Source organism: Hemiscyllium ocellatum, chromosome 24, assembly GCF_020745735.1.
Source record: "Hemiscyllium ocellatum isolate sHemOce1 chromosome 24, sHemOce1.pat.X.cur, whole genome shotgun sequence".
NCBI lineage: Eukaryota > Metazoa > Chordata > Chondrichthyes > Orectolobiformes > Hemiscylliidae > Hemiscyllium > Hemiscyllium ocellatum.
The window spans coordinates 28,322,131-28,341,775 of NC_083424.1; the positions used below are offsets into that span (position 1 = coordinate 28,322,131).

Sequence of the window (19,645 nt, forward strand, 5' to 3'; positions counted from 1 at the left end):
CCCTCCCCCTCCTGGACCTCTCCATCTCCAACACTGGTGACCGACTCAACACTGACATTTTCTACAAACCCACCAACTCCCACAGTTACTTGGATTATACCTCCTCCACCCTGCCTCCTGTAAAAATGCTCTCCCGTATTCCCAATTCCTCCACCTCCGCCGCTCCCAGGAGGACCAGTTCCACCATAGAACACACCAGGTGACCTCCTTTAAAGACCACAATTTCCCCTCCCACGTGGTTGAAAATGCCGTCTAACGTATCTCATCCACTTGCTCCACCTCTGCCCTTGAACCCCATCCCTTCAACTGCAACAAGGAGAGAACCCCCCATGATCGTCACCTTACACCCCACCAACCTCCGTAATAACGCATCATCTTCTGCCATTTCTGCCACCTACAAACAGACCTCACCACCAGAGATACATTTCCCTCCTCATCCCTTTCCGCTTTTCATAAAGACCATTCCCTCCATGACTACCTCATCAGGTCAACACTCTCCCCCGCCAACAACCTACCCTCCCCTCCCGAAACCTTTACCACCACAGGAATTGCAAAGCCTATGCCCACACCTCCTCCTTCACCTCCGTACAAGGCCCCAAAGGAGCCTTCCACATTCAGCAAAGTTTCACTTGTACTTCCACACGTGTCATTTATTGTATCCATTGCTCCTGAAGTGGTCTCCTCTACATTGAGGAGACAGGACGCCTTCTCGCAGAGCACTTCAGAGAACATTTCGGAACACCCGCACCAATCAACCCCACCGCCCAGTGACAGAATACTTCAACTCCCCCTCCCACTCCACCGAGGACATGCAGGGCCTAGGCCTCCTCCATCGCCACTACCTTACCATCTGACACCTGCAGGAAGAATGCCTCATCTTCCACCTCGGGTCCCTCCACCCCACAGCATCAATGTGGATTTCACTAGTTTCCTCATTTCCCTCCCCCCACCAGTTCCAACCTTCCAGCTCAGCACTGCCCTCACGACTTGTCCTACCTGTCCGTTCCACTTTCCCCTCCGACCTATCACCTTTACCCCCACCTCCATCCACCTATTGCGCTCTCAATTACCTTCCCGCCAGCCCGGCCTCCTCCTATTTATCTCTCCACCCCCAAGGCTCCCTGCCTCATTCCTGATGAAGGACATTTGCCCGAAACGTTGATTCTCCTGCTCCTCGGATGCTGCCTGACCTGCTTGCTTTTCCAGAACCACACTCTCAACTCTAATCTGCAGTCCTCACCTTCAACTAATACATTAGTTGCCTCTTTCAGTCAAAGTTCAATTACTCCAAAATCTATTAAAGCAGCCAAAGCGCTTTGGAGAAAAATGAAAGTGGTCTACACCATACACCAACTATTACTGAATTAACATTGATGGGGTTGACCAGTGAAAATCATCAGGGTTTTAGATATTATATAATGGATAATATTTCAATGGGTTTACAATGTGCAACTTTATAGCTTGAAATAAACTTGCAAGGCAGAGAAATAACTAAAATTCTGCACAAAGTATTTGTTCCCCTGCATTTCAGATAACAAGGAAATAAATAAGCAAATGTTACAGATTCTGGAAATCAAACAAACTCAAACAATGCTGGAAAACCCAACAGCTCTGGAAGAAGTGGAAAGTGAAATAGTTAACATTTTAAATCAAATATGACTCTTCATCAGAACTTTATGAACAGCAACAGGAAATAAAACGCTTACCATCTGTTCCAGGTTTTACAGACTCTCATGCAAATGCATAAATCTTTTCGACTGAGGTAGCCAAACACAGCCATCCACACTTCTCGTTGCATGACATGGTCTTCACCATCATCAAGGGGCAGAGAGTCCGGGGGTGGGCTGACAGGGGGAGGCCGCACAACATGTCGCTCCATTTGAATGGACTTAGTTGGTGACACAGAGGGTGGGGGTCTAGTGATAACCCTGGGAGCCCGCCTCAAGCTCGTGGTAAGGTGATGCCTAAGCCTAGGAGTCCCATTTAATCCTTTGCTTAATCTGTGAAGTCTTTCACTGCTTGCCGGCAATCGTTTAGGCTTCTCTACTTTTTCACCCTCTCCTTCAGATTTAATCGGTTGATGATTCTCATTTGCCAGGCTGGTCTCAGTTTTATGAATCTCCTGATTGAGTTCTTTGCTTAGTTCTTTACTAAGTTCTTTATTGTGCAATCGCTTCTTGCGTTTCTCTTTAAACCTCTCACTTTTCTTTTCTTTGGCCTCTGCACTTTCAGTACTGGGACCAGCTCTTGGAGAGCTTGACCTAGACTGGTCACTCTCCTTTGTTTTCTGAGGTGTCTCTGGTGGATCATCTTCAGGCTCCTGCTTGATAGTTCGCAATGTTTTGACAATTGTTGGGTGATCTTCACTTGGCTGCAAGGATTTTTTCTATTGAATAGAAAAATGAAGTGCATGAAACATTCAAATTAATACACTTAACACTTCAAGTAGCATGCTGAAACATCTATGGACAATAATACAAAAAGACAGGCTTCTTTTGCTGCTGTTGCTTTCTTGCTCAGCACACATCCAATTTTATAGCCAATGAAGCAGTGGAAAATGTACACACTATAGACTTTTACATTTAAACTTCCGTCTTCGGGAGGAAGATAAACCGTGGGAAGATACAAATGATGAACAGCACCTGAATTCTTGTTATTTGCTGCGGGATTTATAATCTAGGGGCAATCAATGAGTAATGGTTTCAATGTAGAAAGACATGCTGAGCAGCAGTTGAACGTGATCAAATTTGCAAGCTTATCATTAAAACACCATGGTCAAGTTCAAGTTTACTGAATAGGAAGTTTATGTCAGTTATTAGTTGCTATTCCTATATTTTTATCACCTTAAAAACACTCTATTGTTGAGAATAATCTTAATACTCAAGCTCATAAAATGGAAAGATAATGACTCAAGCCATGGTTTGCACGGATGCACACACAGTAATGCCTAAAAAAAAACAAGATGCCTCAGTCACTTGTAATTAGAAAAAATATTACATGAGCGACATAACTTAGTGTAATCTTGTAGAAAAGCAAAGGACAGTGAGGGAACTGCCATAAAAAGGTATTTTAAAATAACATTTGTAGATTTTCTAGATTGAAAATTGCAGAAGCTTTTGATTCTATGTTATATCCTCCCTGGTACGTCACCCTTCACTACACACAATTGTAAAAACATAGATACACAATGAGTAAAAGTTTGAAGTTGCTCATCTTATCCTAACATATCTAATTTGGGACCAGAATAGAATATAGAAGAGTGTAGGATATAGTAACTTTGTGCTTATGATAGTGTATATACATCAGGAGTTCAAATACACACCACAGAAAAATCATTGAATAAACTGTGCTCAGCAAGTCTGGTAACAGAGGCTTCTATCTGAAAGCTCCTAGACTGTTGTCAAAACCTCCTGCTATCATCTTCCAGAGAAGGGAACCAGTCACTTTGTATCTGAGTACATGATGACTCTGAGAAAAACTGAGGGTATGCAATAAATGTCTTACTTGAAGCAAGACAATTTAAATCAAAAGTTGCAGTAACTCTCCACAAGAGTTCTTTTCAACAGAAAATAAATAGCATAAAAATCTGTAGATTAAAGACAAGAAAAATGGAATATGTGCAAATGGTAACGTAGTTTAAAAAGCAGAGGATCCCAAATTTCATTTCTCATCTATACAGAATTAATTGAACACAGTGCTGCAGGGAAGGGTTTGAAATGTATAATTAGGCTTAGCCAAAGACTGGGGAGAAAGATGATTTTGATCATGGGCATGCAATTTAGGCATCTCTGCTGATATTTGACTGCTATTCATTCAAAGTGCTATTCAATTAGTCTCACTTCCATGATCTTTCCCTGACAATTACTTTCATTTTCAAATATATAACCAATCTATTTCTAAAAATTGCCATTTGACCTGCTTGCATCATCTTTTAAAGTAGCGCTTTCCAAATCAAAACTTTTTCTATATATTCATTCGTAGTCATGCTTACCAATACTGTCATGATCACATGCATTTGCACCTGGATGAGGTCAAGTATGAGTTTCCCTCTTACCAATTCCCTCAGCAATTGCTGCAGACCCAATCTAGTAACTATATCCTTTAGGACCCAACCAGCTTCATTGGTAGTAGAGGGATCAATGATCAGGGACATAGGTTTAAGGCAGATAGTTTAGAAGAGATTAGCAGAAAAATCCTTGATCATTGATCCTTCCCATTGGTGATGGACACTGAAAATACCCAAGGAGTATATTTTGCACCCTTAGCGCTTCAAGTGCTATTCAACATGGAGGATTACACGTTCAGCAGCCGAGGGAGGACAATACGTGGTAATCAGCAGGAGGAAGTTTCCTTGCCCACGTTTAACCTAAAGGCATGAGATTTCATGAGGTCAAGGGTCAATGTTGAGGATTCTCAGGGCAACCCCCTCCAGACTGTATATCACTGGGCCACCAACTTTGCTGGGTCTGTCCTGCTGTTGAGACAAGCCTAATCTAGAGATGGGAATGGTAGCATCTAGGACACTGTCTGTAAGATATGGCTCCATGAGTTATGACACATGCTCCCAATTTTGGCATCAACCCCCAGATGTTGGTTAAGGACGACTTTGCAGGGCCAACAGGGTTGTTTATCCCAGTGCCTAGGTCAAGCCAGGTGGTCTGTCTGATTTCATTTCTTCATGGAGATTTTGTAGCAATTAATACAACTGAGTGACTTGCTAGGCCATTTCAGAGGGCAACTGAGAGTTAATCATATTGCTGTGGATCTGGAGTCACATGTAGGCCAAGCCAGGTGAGGATAGTAGATTTTCTTCCCTGAAGGACATGAGTTAGCTAGAGGGATTTTCCCAATAATCAACAATGATTTCATAAGTCTTCAGTAGATTCTTAATTCCAGATTTCTTTTAAAACTGAATTCAAATTCCACCATCTGCTGTAGCAGAATTTGGACCCGGGTCCCCAGAACATCAAATGAGCTTCTGGATTGATAGTCTAGTGATAATAACACTGGGCCCATCATCTCCCTGTAACTTTGCTGAATAGAATAAAAATTATTTTTATTAATGATCTGTAATCTGGCTCATCCAGTGGAAGCAGTCTCTCCTAGCGAGGCTTTTAGAACCCATCAGAATTTTGAACTCTTGAATTAAATCTCCCTTGAAATTTCTCGAAGTAAAATGAACCTAGTTTCATTAGTCTTATCACATAACCGAAGTGGCTCATTTAGAGTAGTTTATTTATCCGTCAATGTTTTTCCCCCAAGAAAACTGGAAACACTCAAAACTGAGCAATTTATTCACAGTGCAAAACTTGCCTCCAGAAACCAGAACAGTCCATGGGCACCATGCCACAGTGACATGTCCTGCCATTTATCCCAGTAGCAACTTTCCATTGCCTGATAACCACACGATTGACATTATTACGTTTTCAAAGATTATCAGCACCTCAAGATCCAATTCACATCTGCAGGTTTTTGTTCTTCCTAGCCTCACATGCTACTGAAAATGATTGCAAAATCTAATATTTGAATATTTGAAAATAATTTTACAATATCCAAAATCCATTTCCCAGGTTCTGTTTTGCAGCTCCATACCCAGATGCTTACTGGTAAGCCTTTCCAATGGAGAGCAGCACGAGTTACCAAAAAGAAATACAACATGAAACATTTTTTGAAACGGTTTTAAAATATAAATAAAAATTGATTGCTAGGAACACTGCTTTTATATTAATACCTGAAGACCCAGCACATGCACATCACGCAAATATGAAATGCATTAAACCTCCTTGAGAGTTGAGTTTCACAGTGAATTCAATCAATGGCACAGGGTTCCCACTCATCACAATCAGTATTAGCTGCTCTGTGCCAAGCTCCAAATGAGCACTGAGTTGTTACAGGAGCAAAGTAGCGTATTTTAAAAGGCTTTGGAATTTGAGAAAATGTTCTAAAAATTTAAATCAAATACCTTCTTCCTCAATAGTTTCTCTTCTTTTCCAATTTTAAACTGCAACAAAAGAAGGCAGACAGAGTCAGTGTCATAGCAGAGGTCATTTTGATCTATTATCCAAAGCAGCAAAGTCTTTTTGGTAAGAAATATGTGTTTAAGTTCTTTTTCCAAAATCTGTTTATTTCAGCTCTCAGCAATTCAGTCATTTGCTTAAATCAGAGTGAATGTCTTTCAGTTACTCAGTTTCCCTGCCAACATGGTAGGGACTTGCTCATTAATATTTGACATGGATATTCTGCAAATGACTTCTTAATAACGGGTTTTATAATAGTGATAATTATAGATTTGATTGAATATTTTGTAAAACAGCAACTTAAAGATTGCAGTATAATCACTAAACATACATTGCAGATTAGGCAATTTTTAAAAAAAGACAGGAAGAATGTTTCGCCATTATGGCACACATATTCCAATTGTTGGGTTGAAATTAGACTTTAAAATAGAAAAGAATTTAGAAAGTTACACATATTATTGGATTGTTCATCACTAAACAATTGCTCCATATTTCATCTTCCCCAATTACTTGGCACAGCTATAAATTAATTATGGGTCATACAGAGCAGTAAATTCCAACATTTAATCTTCAACTTAGAGTGCAAAATTCAGAAAATTATCATTTTTTTTGTTGCTAAGTTATGGCAAATAAAATCAGAATATCGGCTTCTTAGAAGAGCACAGCATGGGTAGTGAGTAAGGCGAGGCCTCGGATTTGATGCTCCCCCCACGTAGCACATTTACTTTTCTCAAATGTATCCCTGGAATATGCATTAAATTGAAGCAGAATATGCAACATAACAAGTGAACCGTACCAAAGTTTGAACAGTGGAGCACTGTACTGGAGCCTGCAGTGGAGGTTTACAGAAAAGGATAAATTGGGGTCAGAAACAGGGTTTGATATCAGTCATTGAAGGAAGAATGAATCCCACGGTTTATGCCACAAGATAATATGAGATATATTTTTAATCTGAAGAAGGAAGAATGTATTTACCTTTTTAGACCAATAATCATGGGCGTAATGCAGACTGTATCTGCATATGCATTGTGATTATTAACTGTTTTCTTTGTTATGAGCAGGGATGGTGGGGAGGGGCAATGAATGGGGGAAGCTAAAATTCATCACTACTGATCATAATGAACCAGAAATTACTCCACTATTCACTGAAAAACTTCTCAAATTTTTATATTACTTGAAATAGTTCTGAATTTTTCTTATAATGTAAACCCTATTTTTTTAAAAATCAGATACAATATTAAATCTATGCTCAAGCCTATTAGGATTATTTAATAATGGCATATTTACTTTTTTTAAAATCCTTTCTAAATGAATCTGCACTAATCAGTTGTATAACTTTTATTTGTTGCACCTTTTTTCTGGCAATAGGCTCAGAATTTCTATCAGTAATTCTCCGCTTCCGCATCACAAGCCCATCCTCAGATTTCCTTCTTGGAACAGATTCTTCAGGTCGTTTCTTGGGATGTTCCTCTGACCTCCGTTTGGAATTTTCCTCTCTGTCTCCCTTTTTCTTTGTTGTCTCTGCAGAGTCCTTGTGTTCTCTGTTCTGCCTCTGCTCCTTCAATAGTGAACCCGGGAGGTTGGAGGCATACTTAAACCCTGGCCCTCTTTTCTGCTTATAGACCAGAAGAAGAAAAAACACAAATACAACTTTATATCTCATGTCTTAGGGCATTATTGTAATGTTTATGCTTAATACCTTGCTCTGCTCATCACACTTCATATAAGTAGAAATTAATATGAGTTATAATAGTTTTTAAAAATCATTTTATGTTATATATCTTGAGTATCTGCATATAAGTGTAGATTCATCATAGAATGTATACATTTCAAAAGTGAGTCTAAATCTGAAGGAGAAGGTAAACACCAGAAGTTGTAACTTGTGCTGGAAAGGAAGGACGGACACAGGAAGGAAAAAATTGGAGGTCCTGAAGCCTGAGAAAAGGTAGAACAGCAGGACAACTAGATTATACCCAATGTCACATGGTAGATAATAAAGGAGCAGTTAGATAAGGTAGGTTAGTGTATAGCTAGAAAAATGGAGTGGGAGAGTCCCAAGACTTTGAGACTTGTTTTGAGGAAGGAGGAATCAATACAAGATTGACAAGTTGTAACGAGATCTGAAGAAGGGGAGATCAGTACAAAATGAATATGTTGTAACAACATTAGAGTATGGTCAGGGACAGTTTAACTTCCTGTGGCCTCGTGACAGGCACAAGAGTAAAGACTCAGAGGTGGGTTTGGCAGCAGGAATTTCAGAAATTGGATCCTTGGAAGCTGAAGACAGAGCCACTAGTGGCAGAATAAATTCATAATGGGAAGAGGTTGCAATTAAATGTGCACAGAGATCTCGGAGGATTGTAGGCTATTAACGATTACTGAACTGAAACAGGATGAGACCATGAAAGGATGTGAAATCAAAGAGGAAACATTTTACAATTGAAGCATTCCTGGACTGGGGTGTTAAATGAGGGCAGATAGCTTGGGAAACTTGTTTGGTATGAACAAGTTGGACTCCATGAAGGGCAGCCACTTGGCATAATGTCTTTGGATATCCAAAAGATGCACCATGAGGCACCACACGTAATGTTCCTTAATAACAACTCATGGTGCTGGGGTAGTATATTAGCATAGATAAACAATTAGCTAAATGAAGATAGAGAGTTGGGATATGGGGTCATTCTCAGAATAGCAACCTGCAACTAGTGGACTGCTGTAAGGATCAGTGCTGGGGCCCGCAATTATCTACAGTATATATTGTATTGAATGAAGAAAGCGAATACAATATTGCCAAGTTTGCAAATGACACAAAATAGATGGGAAGGCAAGTGACCAGGATGACAATCTACAGAGAGATAAAGAAAAGTTAATTGGGCAAAAGACTTGGCAGATGGAATATAACGTGAAATGTGAGGTTACATACTTTGGCAGGATAAATAGGAGGAGCCAAATATTATTACATGAAGAAACACTATAGAAAACTGCAGCAGAGAGTTTGGGAGTCCTAGTGCATGAATCACAAAAAGCAAACATCTCAGCTCAGAGGGTAAACAGCAGACAAATGGAACGTTGGTCTCTATTTTAAAGAAAATGGAGTATAAAAAGTGAAGTATTGCTAGAATTATAAAGATACTAGTTCCACCATAGCTAAAATGCTGTGAAGGGCTTTGGCCCACTTATTGAGAATGATATACTGCTAGTGATGTGGCAGTCTAACGAAGGTTCATTAAATTGACCTTGGGCATAGAGGGATTTTCTTATGTGGATGGCAATGGGATACACTGGGAAGGTAAGGCTGACTGGGTTACTTTACAGACAGCTGGCATAGACTCAACACACCATACGGTCTCATCCCATGTCGAATGATGTACATAACTGTACAATCAGACATCTGGTTTGCCCTTTCATAATTCAAATTTGTACTTTCATTTAGTGGCACAATGAATGTAGGAATATTATCTATTGTGCTATGTGCAAAACAAAAATCAGTATTGAATAATTCACATATTAATGCATTTCATTGTAAGTTTCTATTTTACAAAACTAAAGAGAGTTGTATATGCAATAATCATTCTGAGATCCTAGCCAGGAATCAGCTAAAAATGCATGATTAGATCAAATGACAGTTCATTCACTCTGTTTGGACTACAGTAATAATAGATTTTGTCGTTGCAAAATGCAAATTTTCTAGTTCTGATAACTGCATAATTAAATGATGCCAATGTGAGCACGTCAAACAAGTTGTAATTATTCTGGTTTTAACCTTCTACAGCTTCTCTATTTTATTTTTAGCGCTGACTAGTTTTGTTGGGAGTGTCCACCATATCTCATTGATTCACTCTAGATTGTGGACTATTTGCTCAATACTATGGCACACATTGATATAATGGATAGAAATGACAGAACAGCTGAAATGCATTTAAATATATTTCTAATTACAGTGATTAAGGCCTTTTACAACATTGCGTGGAAAATGGACTGGATCAAAATTGAAAAGCAGAATCAATTTTTGCCAATCTGACTTGTGCTGTAGGAAGCATCCCCAATTTGTCAAACGTGTTAATACAACACACATTATAGCAGAACAACCTGTATCACCATGAATGATTTTTTTGTTCCACGAAACCCAACTCCATATCATAGCGATCCAAATCAGAAAACTATTGTCAGTCTCCTACTTAAGAATTATGATGGTCAGGGCTGAAGGAAATGCAATACAAAACATTGTTATTAAGGAACAATGTTTTTAGATCACATCATTAGACAATTAAACAGGCTGTGCTGATTTATTATTCACTTTCATATTACGGGCACATTGTCTTTGAAGTCCAGACTACAACCTCTTCAAATGTTTTTTCTCCTCTACTTGCAACAAAGTACACAAATTCAATAACTGGGGCTCTTTTGCTCCATATAAATGGTAACACACTCTTACAGTCTCTGGGCTGGACTTGGGAGTACCAAATGCATGCTGCATTGTGTAACAACTACTGTATTTGCCAAAATGTAAATACATCTGCCGCTTTCCAAAAAGACTGAACAATTAGGTATTAGAGCAATGATTTGTGGAGAAATTACATTAATGAATTCAGCTTCAGTTTTCAGCTTATTAAAACTAATTATAATTATCCTATTTCTTCCAGTTAGTCAGTTTCCAATGTGAACAATCCCCTATTTATGACCCCACAATGACATTATCACTATGCAAGGAAGAATTTCAAACTGCCCTTCTAAAACTAAAGTCAAGGACATTGACGGTAAGTTTTGAAAAAGCAGGCAGAAATGCAGAATGCAATCCAAAAGCACCAATGAAAGCCCACACAATAAGAATGGGACTTGATTTATTTGGTTATTGCAAAATGATAGCCCTACTTAAGAAAAATTGCAATCCCTTTTGCAATTTGTAACTAGAACAACTGTTTGTTCATTTTCACCGAAAAATTGATAGCACATGACATGCAATCCCCAAAATCCCTGATATTGTGCAATAAAAACAGATGATTGATCGAACTAATTATACGCTATTCAAGGGATTATTAATTGGTTCTTCACTGTTCTCTACTGATAACTCAAAAACTAAGTAACTCAGTAATCTCCTGAAAAACACAGCCAATTAATAAAAGTATATTCCTGTTGCAAATCTACCCTTATTAAAAATACTTTTAAAAAAATGTCATTTGGCACAAACTATCCCAGAAAGAAAGGATGTCTACGCATTCACACGATCCTCAGGCAATCAACCTGTTGGATTTATTTCATTGTGTATTCTGTGGCCAAAATAATGCATTGCTTTAGCTTCAGTATATGTACAAATTCCATTCTGTTTGCTATGCTAGTTACTGTCAACTAGTGACTGACACAGCAAGTATTCACAGAATGCATGAGTTAGACACACATGATTAAGAATAATAAGGTGCCAAAGAACGCACACAATTTAGCTGAAACAGAATCAGAGTCCAGATCTTTAGCTCACTCCAAAACAAACAGCAGTGAATTTCATGCACACAAGCTGTCCTGTAAACAGATTTATTCATCACCTTTGTTTGTGAGGCATTCAACCCTGTGGCCAGACCAAGCTGGGCAACCGACTCCTGAACCCAAGGGAACACGGTCATGCGCCACATTCCATAATGCATTATGACACCAGCAGTCACCATCATGTACCAAATATTGCATAGAAAAATAAGTGTCAAACTTAAATATTAACAATCTATGAGCGTACATAAATGAAAATTATTTGCTAAAGCATTTAAATAAAATTTGAAAACTTGGTTGAATCATATCATGTAGAATTCCCTCAGAAAAAGCTATAAAACTTGATGGCGATCAGTTGTTTCATGCTAATGTCGACTGAAATTTCTGTCAGAGTTATCTGCTACGATATAAAGAACTGTTAATTTGTAAAAAAAAATGAAACCGTTCAAAATATATTTCCCAATGTGAAGGGTGCTTCCCCCAAATGCTCTTTTGTAAACATAACCACATGCTATTGCAGCTCATCAAGAAACAATCAAAGCTACAGTTTGAATAATTAGTCTGGTCGAGTTAAACTTCTTGTTAAGCCACTGATCAGTCTTCCATGATTCCATTTAAGGCAGTGGGAAGGAATCAGCCTTAGTTCCAAATCCTCGTCATTATCGAGTGACAGCTGCTGAAAGTCAATGAGGATCTGGCTACAATAACCCACCCACTAAATTACAGTCATAACAGGCCGGGCAGAAACCTCTAATTAAACTTACTTTCCCTGTCTTTCCCTCATGGTTACATTTTGGACATTCCCAGCAGTTTGGAAGCTCTTCGTTGACAACTCCATCTCCATCCTGTACCTAGAAACAAGTGTAGGAAGTTCACATCATTAATAAAAGTCAATTGTGATAATTGCTAATTCTTCAGCAGCACAGATGAACAAAATAATATTTCTTACTAAAAATATAATTAACAATTGATAAGGAGTTTAGTACATTGATATCATACAAAGACCGTGTTCATCAAATTGCTTTTTTCCAGAACGTTTCAAGGTTTTGGAATGGGAAGAAACAAAACAGGATGGAAAACAATTAGCAAAATCTTTATAAACAAGAGCACTGTAAATAAAATATTTCTGATTACAGCACATGTTTCAAATCATGAACGCTGTCATCAGCAATATTGTTTTGCACTATTGGCACATATGAAATGTGTCCCTTATTTCAAACAAGGCAGGGTAAAGAGTACAAACGTGTAGATTTCCTCTAAGTTTAAATCAAGGCAAATTTTCAGCAGTAAGAGCATGTGCTCAATTCAGCTCTTTATAATCAAAAATATTGTGTTGGAAGTCAGGTTTAAGCTATGGCACTGCACTTATTCAGATAAAACAAATATGGTAGAGCGCACTAATTTCACGGTCGCAATATTTCTGAAACGTTTACTGTTTGATGCATAGAAGACAAGTGTTTCCATCTCACATGGTGAACACAAATCTTGCAGGAGAGCTCTTACTTCACAGCGTTTTAATGATCAGCTTTGAATTAATTACATCAGCAGGTGGGGGGGACGGAGAGAGGGTAAGGACTGCAGATGCTGGAGAGTCAGAGTCGAAAGGTGTAGCACTGGCAAAGCGCAGCAGGTCAGGTAGCATCTGAGGAGCAGAAGAGTTGACGCTGGGCATAAGCCCTTCATCGGGGTGAGACAGAGTCAGTATCATAAAGTTCAGATCACTCTTATCGAATCTAGAAACTTACACACACAGCCAAATGTTGCTGTCACGCAGAAAGTTCCAGGATTTTGACTGAGTAACAATCAAGTTCACTGGGAAATGTGAAACATTTAAAGCTGAACAATGTACTTTAAAGGTGTGCTCAGAAATACAATGGTGACCAGAACTGAGACGTCAAGCAAATTTTAATTAATTGCCTCTATTTTCATGTTAAGTGGCTTAATGGTGACTGGTTAATCTGCTACCACTCAGCTGCACTACTGAATTGTGGACATAAACTGATAACTGATAAACTGATAAGTTTTACTGAAAGGTGAAAAATATTTTGTCGCTTTTACTAAACAATAAAGTTATAACTTTAAATAAGTGCATAATATGAATGCTTAAGTAATTACAAATACAGGTAGTTCTTCTATAATGCAATTCTTGTTTGTGTGCAACCCCGTATTGTAGAAAAATGGGGCTTTAGAAACAGCGCTTAAACCGCTGGCGATATAATCGAATTATAGCCAACTCATGTTTTTAAAGTTTACGCTTTAGAAAAAGTGTCCTAAATTTGTCAATTGTGTTATAGCAGAAACACCTGTAAGTATAAATCATGATAGAACAGTGTTTTAGGTTTAATCTTGCAGTTCTCACACTGCTTCACAGTTTCCCTGGATGTCACACAAAATACACTGATAAAGGGAAGGTTTTAAAAAAAACATTAAATGTGCTATATCAAGGTAAGTAGCTGTTATAAGATTTTATCACAAGATAACTACTAACAAAACACCCACTTTAGTGACTAATACACTAAGGAGATTTATTTATATTTATACATCTATGGACTTCTATTTCACACTGATGACAATACGCAATCTTTTATGACACTTTCCTCCAATTTTCCTTTAGAACTATTTGATGACCTGCTGGAAATCAGCTTAAATATTTTAAAAAATTCCAGCAATGGTCAGTACTTTTAAAAAAATGAAGGGAAAGAATTACCTTTACCTTTAAACAGCCAGGATGCACAATTTCATTACAAATTGAGCATTCCATCAGCATAAAATTGAACTTTTCCTCCTCTTCTTCCACAGTGTCCTCCTTTCCTGCTTCTCCACAAATGAGACAGACTGCTGTATGTGGCAGGACCGGCTATGGAGAAAACAGACACCATAAAACTGCCATCTATGATACTTCAACATGCCATCATAACCCACAGCAGTTATTCCTTGTCCATATTAGCATTATCTTTGTAGAACTGTATTTAACTATATCAGTTATATGTCCGCACACACGACTGTGGTTTGAATCACTTTTGCATATTGCCTTAAATTTCGAATCTGTGGCCATTACAAAGTCGTTCTGAGAAAAAAATCTCCCTCACCTAATTTCATTTCTTCCAGTGTATTGCTTTTTTTTTCAATTTACAAAGCACTACATGTCTCAGTATATAATGTATTTGCTCTTGAATAATAAACATAGATATTCCAACAAAACCTCATTTACACCACTCAAAGTTCTCATTCCTCTTCGTGCACTCAGTTCCAAATAGGATTAAGTTGAGTAGTCCATAAAATGCCAATCCAGTGTCGCAGCTTATAGAGCTGTCAATGCTATCCCACTATTCCATCAAGCCTGTATTTGCCAACTTCCATTGCTCCCTGCTTGCCAACACATTGTAAAGAAGAGATTTGAATTCAAACATGTCAACAACTCTATGCCATCTTACACCTACAACTTCATTCAGATCTTTGTTATCATATACCTTCTACATTTCTAGCTCTGCATTAACCATTACTTTCATTTGTTTATCAATTGCAGTCTTCAGTCCTCCACCTCGTCAACTATCTGTCTACAAAAGCCAATTCAAAACCTGTTTCACTAACACAGCTCACTTCTGTTAGTTCTACCCTTACTGCATTTACTTGTCATTTCACTTTTTCTGCAATCAAGGTATTTTATCAATGAAGATATTTTATAAACATGTGAATTCTAAAATAAAGAGAGCAGGAGGTTGCTCTCTGAAACAACAGTAAAGCAAGAGCAATACAAAATCGCCTGTACTCCATAATATTCCTTTAGCACCAGGTAATATGGAAATCCATGAGCGTTTGGTGATGCAATATCTTACCTTAGCTATCACTTTGGTTTCAATACAAGCAACATTAATTTTCTTAAGACAATGTTAACTCAATGCTCTGACACTGGATTACATAGGATGTATAGCACAGAAACAGGATTGTGCAGAATATTTAGAAAAAGGCCATGTATCTCAGTCAATCTTCAGTGGGATTTATTTTCCATTTGAGTCTCCCTCAGTTCTTTCTTCATCTATCATCCCAACCCTCTATTCCCATCCTCTCATGTTTATTTAATTGGATCTTAAATGCAGCTACATTACTTGCTTCAATCACTCTCTATTATAACAAGCAATAAAGTTTTGGCAGGATTATTCTGCAAGTTTCTCAGTGTACAGCATACCCAAGACCGGTTAAAGCAAATACTTTTTAGTCAGACAATTGAAACTGCTTCAAACATCAAATAACAGAACTAACCCCAACTTTGTATTTTTGTTTAGTTATTGAATTAAATGGTGCCAGCAATGTTTAAGGTAATTGTGAATCTGATTTAATATTTTCTTCAAGGGAACATGACAGTATAGTAAGTCAGGAAGAAACATCAATTCTACTTATCCTATTTAACAAACACTGTAGATTAACAGTTAAACAATTAGAAGTTAACAGGATGGACAGATTTTCTGGCTGTTGTTTCCATGCAGTGTAAATACATTGATAGCATAAAAAATACAAATTAGAATAAGCACATAAAAATATAGGCTTTAGTTCAAGGGTGGAATCAGAGAACAGCTACCTTTGCAGTTGCCAAGACTGCACATGGCCAGCCTCATGAAATTTCCGGAAGCTCATTTAATTGCAGATTCGTACAAGTTCTCAGCCTGCATTGAGCCTACTTACTAGAGCTCAGAGGGTCAAGACATTATTATTGGGGAGTAGTTGCTTTGTGTACATTTACTTCCATTCAATTTAGTTCAAAATGCATAGTCAGAGACCATCGATGCATCGAAGAAAGATCAAATCACACATTATAGTTTCAACAAAGAAACATACAGCACACAGGTAGTCATTTGCTCCATGGTACTTGAGCTGACTCGTTGTACGAGCTATATGCTTAGCCATATTCTCCTTTTTTCTCCCCAATACCCAGCAAATAGTTCTCACTAATCTGGATTACACAAATCATTACAATTCAGCAAATCTGTCAATGGATCTGCTACAGCGAATGTCCAAAACAGACCAAAGATGTATTTCAAACATTTGATTAGTTTTTTTTAAGAATACATTTGCTTCACTGGTTGGGCCAGCATTTATTGTCCATCCCTAATTGCCCTTAACAAGGCGCTGGTGAGCTGCCTTCTTGAACTTCTGCAGGCCATTGGTAAAAGGCAACCTTTACTGCTGATAGAAGGGGAATTCTACAATCATGAATCAGCATTACAAATAAATACATTTCGTACAGATTTGATTCAGTTTCTGAGGAGTGCTGCACATTGCGTAACCATCAGCGACATCACGACTTTGACCTTATGAGGGAGTTAAGGTCATTGATGAAGATGGTTAGGCCTAGGACACTGGCCAAAGGAACTCCTGCCAAGATGAGGCTGAACTGACTGAACTGCAATAACCACAGCCATCTTCCTTTGTGCAAGATACGATTCCAGCTAGCAGAAAATTTCCCCCAATTTCCACCGACTTTCAATCTTTCAAAATATACAATCTTACAAACCTTGGAGGTGTAGGACTGCTTTGAAAAGGTATCTTAAATTTATGATAAATTAAGGGAGCTCATGTGACGTGCTCTGAATTTTGCCAATAATCTGATTTCAGTGCCTTGACTGTCAAGAGATGGTTTTATATTTTTATTGGGAAGAAGGTGTAAGATGAATATAGTTTCAAATTCTTAGGCAAGTGTTGAAAATGCTGTTGTAAAGAGTTGTGTTTTGAATTTCAAAGATAACAGAGCATTATGGTCTCAATGTTTTACCCTTGATACAATGTCTGTGTAATTCACATTCCTGATGAAGGATTTATGCCTGAAACATTGACGCTCCTGCTCCTTGGATGCTTCCTGATCTGCTCTGCTTTTCCAGTACCTCACCTTTGACTCTGATCTCCAGCATCTGCAGTCCTCACTTTCCCCATGCATTTCACATTACCTTACATTACATTGTCTTTAAGAAGGAAAAAGCCTAAGATATCCTTGTAAACAGGGATAGATTTATCTATTTGCGGTGTGGTGTTGAGTGAGTTTCACAGCATCTGGTCTGCTATGGTCCAGGGTGAATTTCCTCACGTGAGTTTTCACTTTGATAATTATGCAACCAAACTGCGAATGAACCCATGTTCAGGGAGGCAGACAAGCTTGCCACTATTGTGACCAATTTCTTCTGTGATGACCAACTGTGGTGGTATCACCCCAACTGACTGTAAACCCCGCTTAACCTCACTGAGGACTCTTCAGTTTTGACTTTCACAAATGATAAAATGATTGAGCAATGCAGTGGGTCTCCCATGTTAACAGCCGGCAAATTTGCAATTTGACAGCTCAGATATTGTCGTAACATGGTGTGTTAGAGAAGCATATTCAACCCCCTGTATGAATGAACCATTTACTCTTCAGTGCACTGCACCATCACAAGCTGCCAACTACTACTGCTTTCAAGACAAACTGGTAGTAGTAGGTCAGCTCCTGAGTACAGAGCTTGATAGTGTGAAGTGGTGGCTGGGTTCGTCCATGGTGACAATGGTAGTTTATCGATGTGGTTTTAAAGGTCCATGAAGATGGTGACCATGGAACATGCAGAAAGAAGTAGGACAGCAGAATGCTGGCCAAGATGGGCACTTGATAAGCTGTAGCCACCAGGTATCCACTCTGTTTTACCTGCCAGGAACTTGCACTGTCTAGTTTTTGCAATGCAGGAAGCGAGAACTGAAAATGGCATCTAAACAGGGCAAGTTGCATCATCAAATGCCACAAGATGTTGCATTTGACCAAAAAGTCAGAAATCTTACAAGTTACGAACCAGTCTATGGAGGGTTAGTTAGGATTCGATGGGCTGAATGGCCTGCTTTCATGCTGAAGGGATTCTATGATTCTAGTTATTATTTGGCTCCTGTGAGTAACTGAAAATCTCTGGAGAAGAAAGTTCAAGGAACATTTAGAACTGGTAAGCCAAAAAGATCATGTCAGCAAATCCTGGGGTCAGGAACCATTGAACAGTTTCCCAGGTTTTCCCTCCACCCACAATATCAATGTGTCTAAGTGTGCGCAGGGGAAGTGTATAGTGAGGTCAGAGTTTTAAGTGGTAGTGTTTTATGTGTCAACAGTCCATAGTTGTTCATCTGTAGCTATAATCTATTTATCCATAATAAATAATCATTCTTGTAATGAAGCCCTGGTCTCTGCTTTTGGTTAACCTGGATATAATGCAAGTACATTGAGGAAATTTGCATACTTTGATAACATCTTGCATTTTTATGAAGGCAGCAAGAACAACGGGGCTCGCTTTCTAGTGAACAACCTCAAGAGACATGACATCTGGAATAGCATTATAATGGAATGTAAGTATGAAGGGAAAAATTAAAGTAGAGAAAGGGGAAGTAAATTATATTTAACAAAATATAGGGACATATGTTAAAGATGTAACATGAACACTAACTTAACTGTAGCATTTCCTATAGGACAGCAGGGGGAAAAGGTGAAATTAACTTGGACTTTCTCATGGTGATTTTTGAGTGACTTATGTTGGAACCGCACTTGCGTGAACTATGCATGAAAAAGGTTTACTGTAGCTAAGTACTCCCTAAGAAATGAATAACAGGTTGATCAACAGGTGGGAAAAGTGCAACTTGATTGAAGTACCTGAAGCCTAAAACTATAAAGCAATATCATAGATTTCAAAAAAAAGCCTTTTGATGTTAAATCTAGGTGACCTATTATTGAGCTCATAATGCCATTGAGATTGGATGAAATTAAAATCAAGATCAAAGCTAGGTCACTTTACTTGAAAAATGCCTCGTCCAATGTGACTTTATCAACAAGAAGTTAACTGCTGACGATTGTGCTTATTAATCCCCAGCTTTAATGCCTTCCAAGCAGCTAACTCACTGATGAGTGAAAAACTAAGTAGCAGCAGAGAAACATCCAATCCACCTATTCATTGCTGTGTTTGTCATCAGCAGTCTTTTCTTAACTCTTGACACTAATAGCAATTTGCATATAACACTGACTAAATTAACTGTAAATATGAATCATGCGCTAGTTTTAAATCCAAAACATATAAAACTGAGCAAAGCTGTGACCTCTACCACTTAGAAGGACAAACACAGAAATCACAAACCACCTCACGCTCTCTTCCAAGTCATACTAT

At 38.4% G+C, this 19,645-nt stretch overlaps 1 protein-coding gene across 7 annotated transcripts in view; it reads right to left on the reverse strand.

The window, feature by feature from the left end:
• LOC132827125 (lysine-specific demethylase 2B-like) overlaps positions 1-19,645 on the reverse strand; it is a 219,067-nt gene that overhangs the window by 19,632 nt on the left and 179,790 nt on the right. For 4 of the 7 annotated variants that reach the window (XM_060843629.1, XM_060843631.1, XM_060843633.1 and 1 more), the window contains 5 exons: positions 14,206-14,349; positions 12,255-12,343; positions 7,369-7,639; positions 5,963-6,001; positions 1,707-2,386 (listed from right to left, as the gene is read on the reverse strand). In XM_060843629.1, coding sequence (XP_060699612.1) covers positions 1,707-2,386; positions 5,963-6,001; positions 7,369-7,639; positions 12,255-12,343; positions 14,206-14,349 — 1,223 coding nt within the window. The remainder of the gene's footprint in view (positions 1-1,706; positions 2,387-5,962; positions 6,002-7,368; positions 7,640-12,254; positions 12,344-14,205; positions 14,350-19,645) is intronic. The other 3 variants (XM_060843630.1, XM_060843635.1, XM_060843632.1) reach the window with 2 other exon arrangements.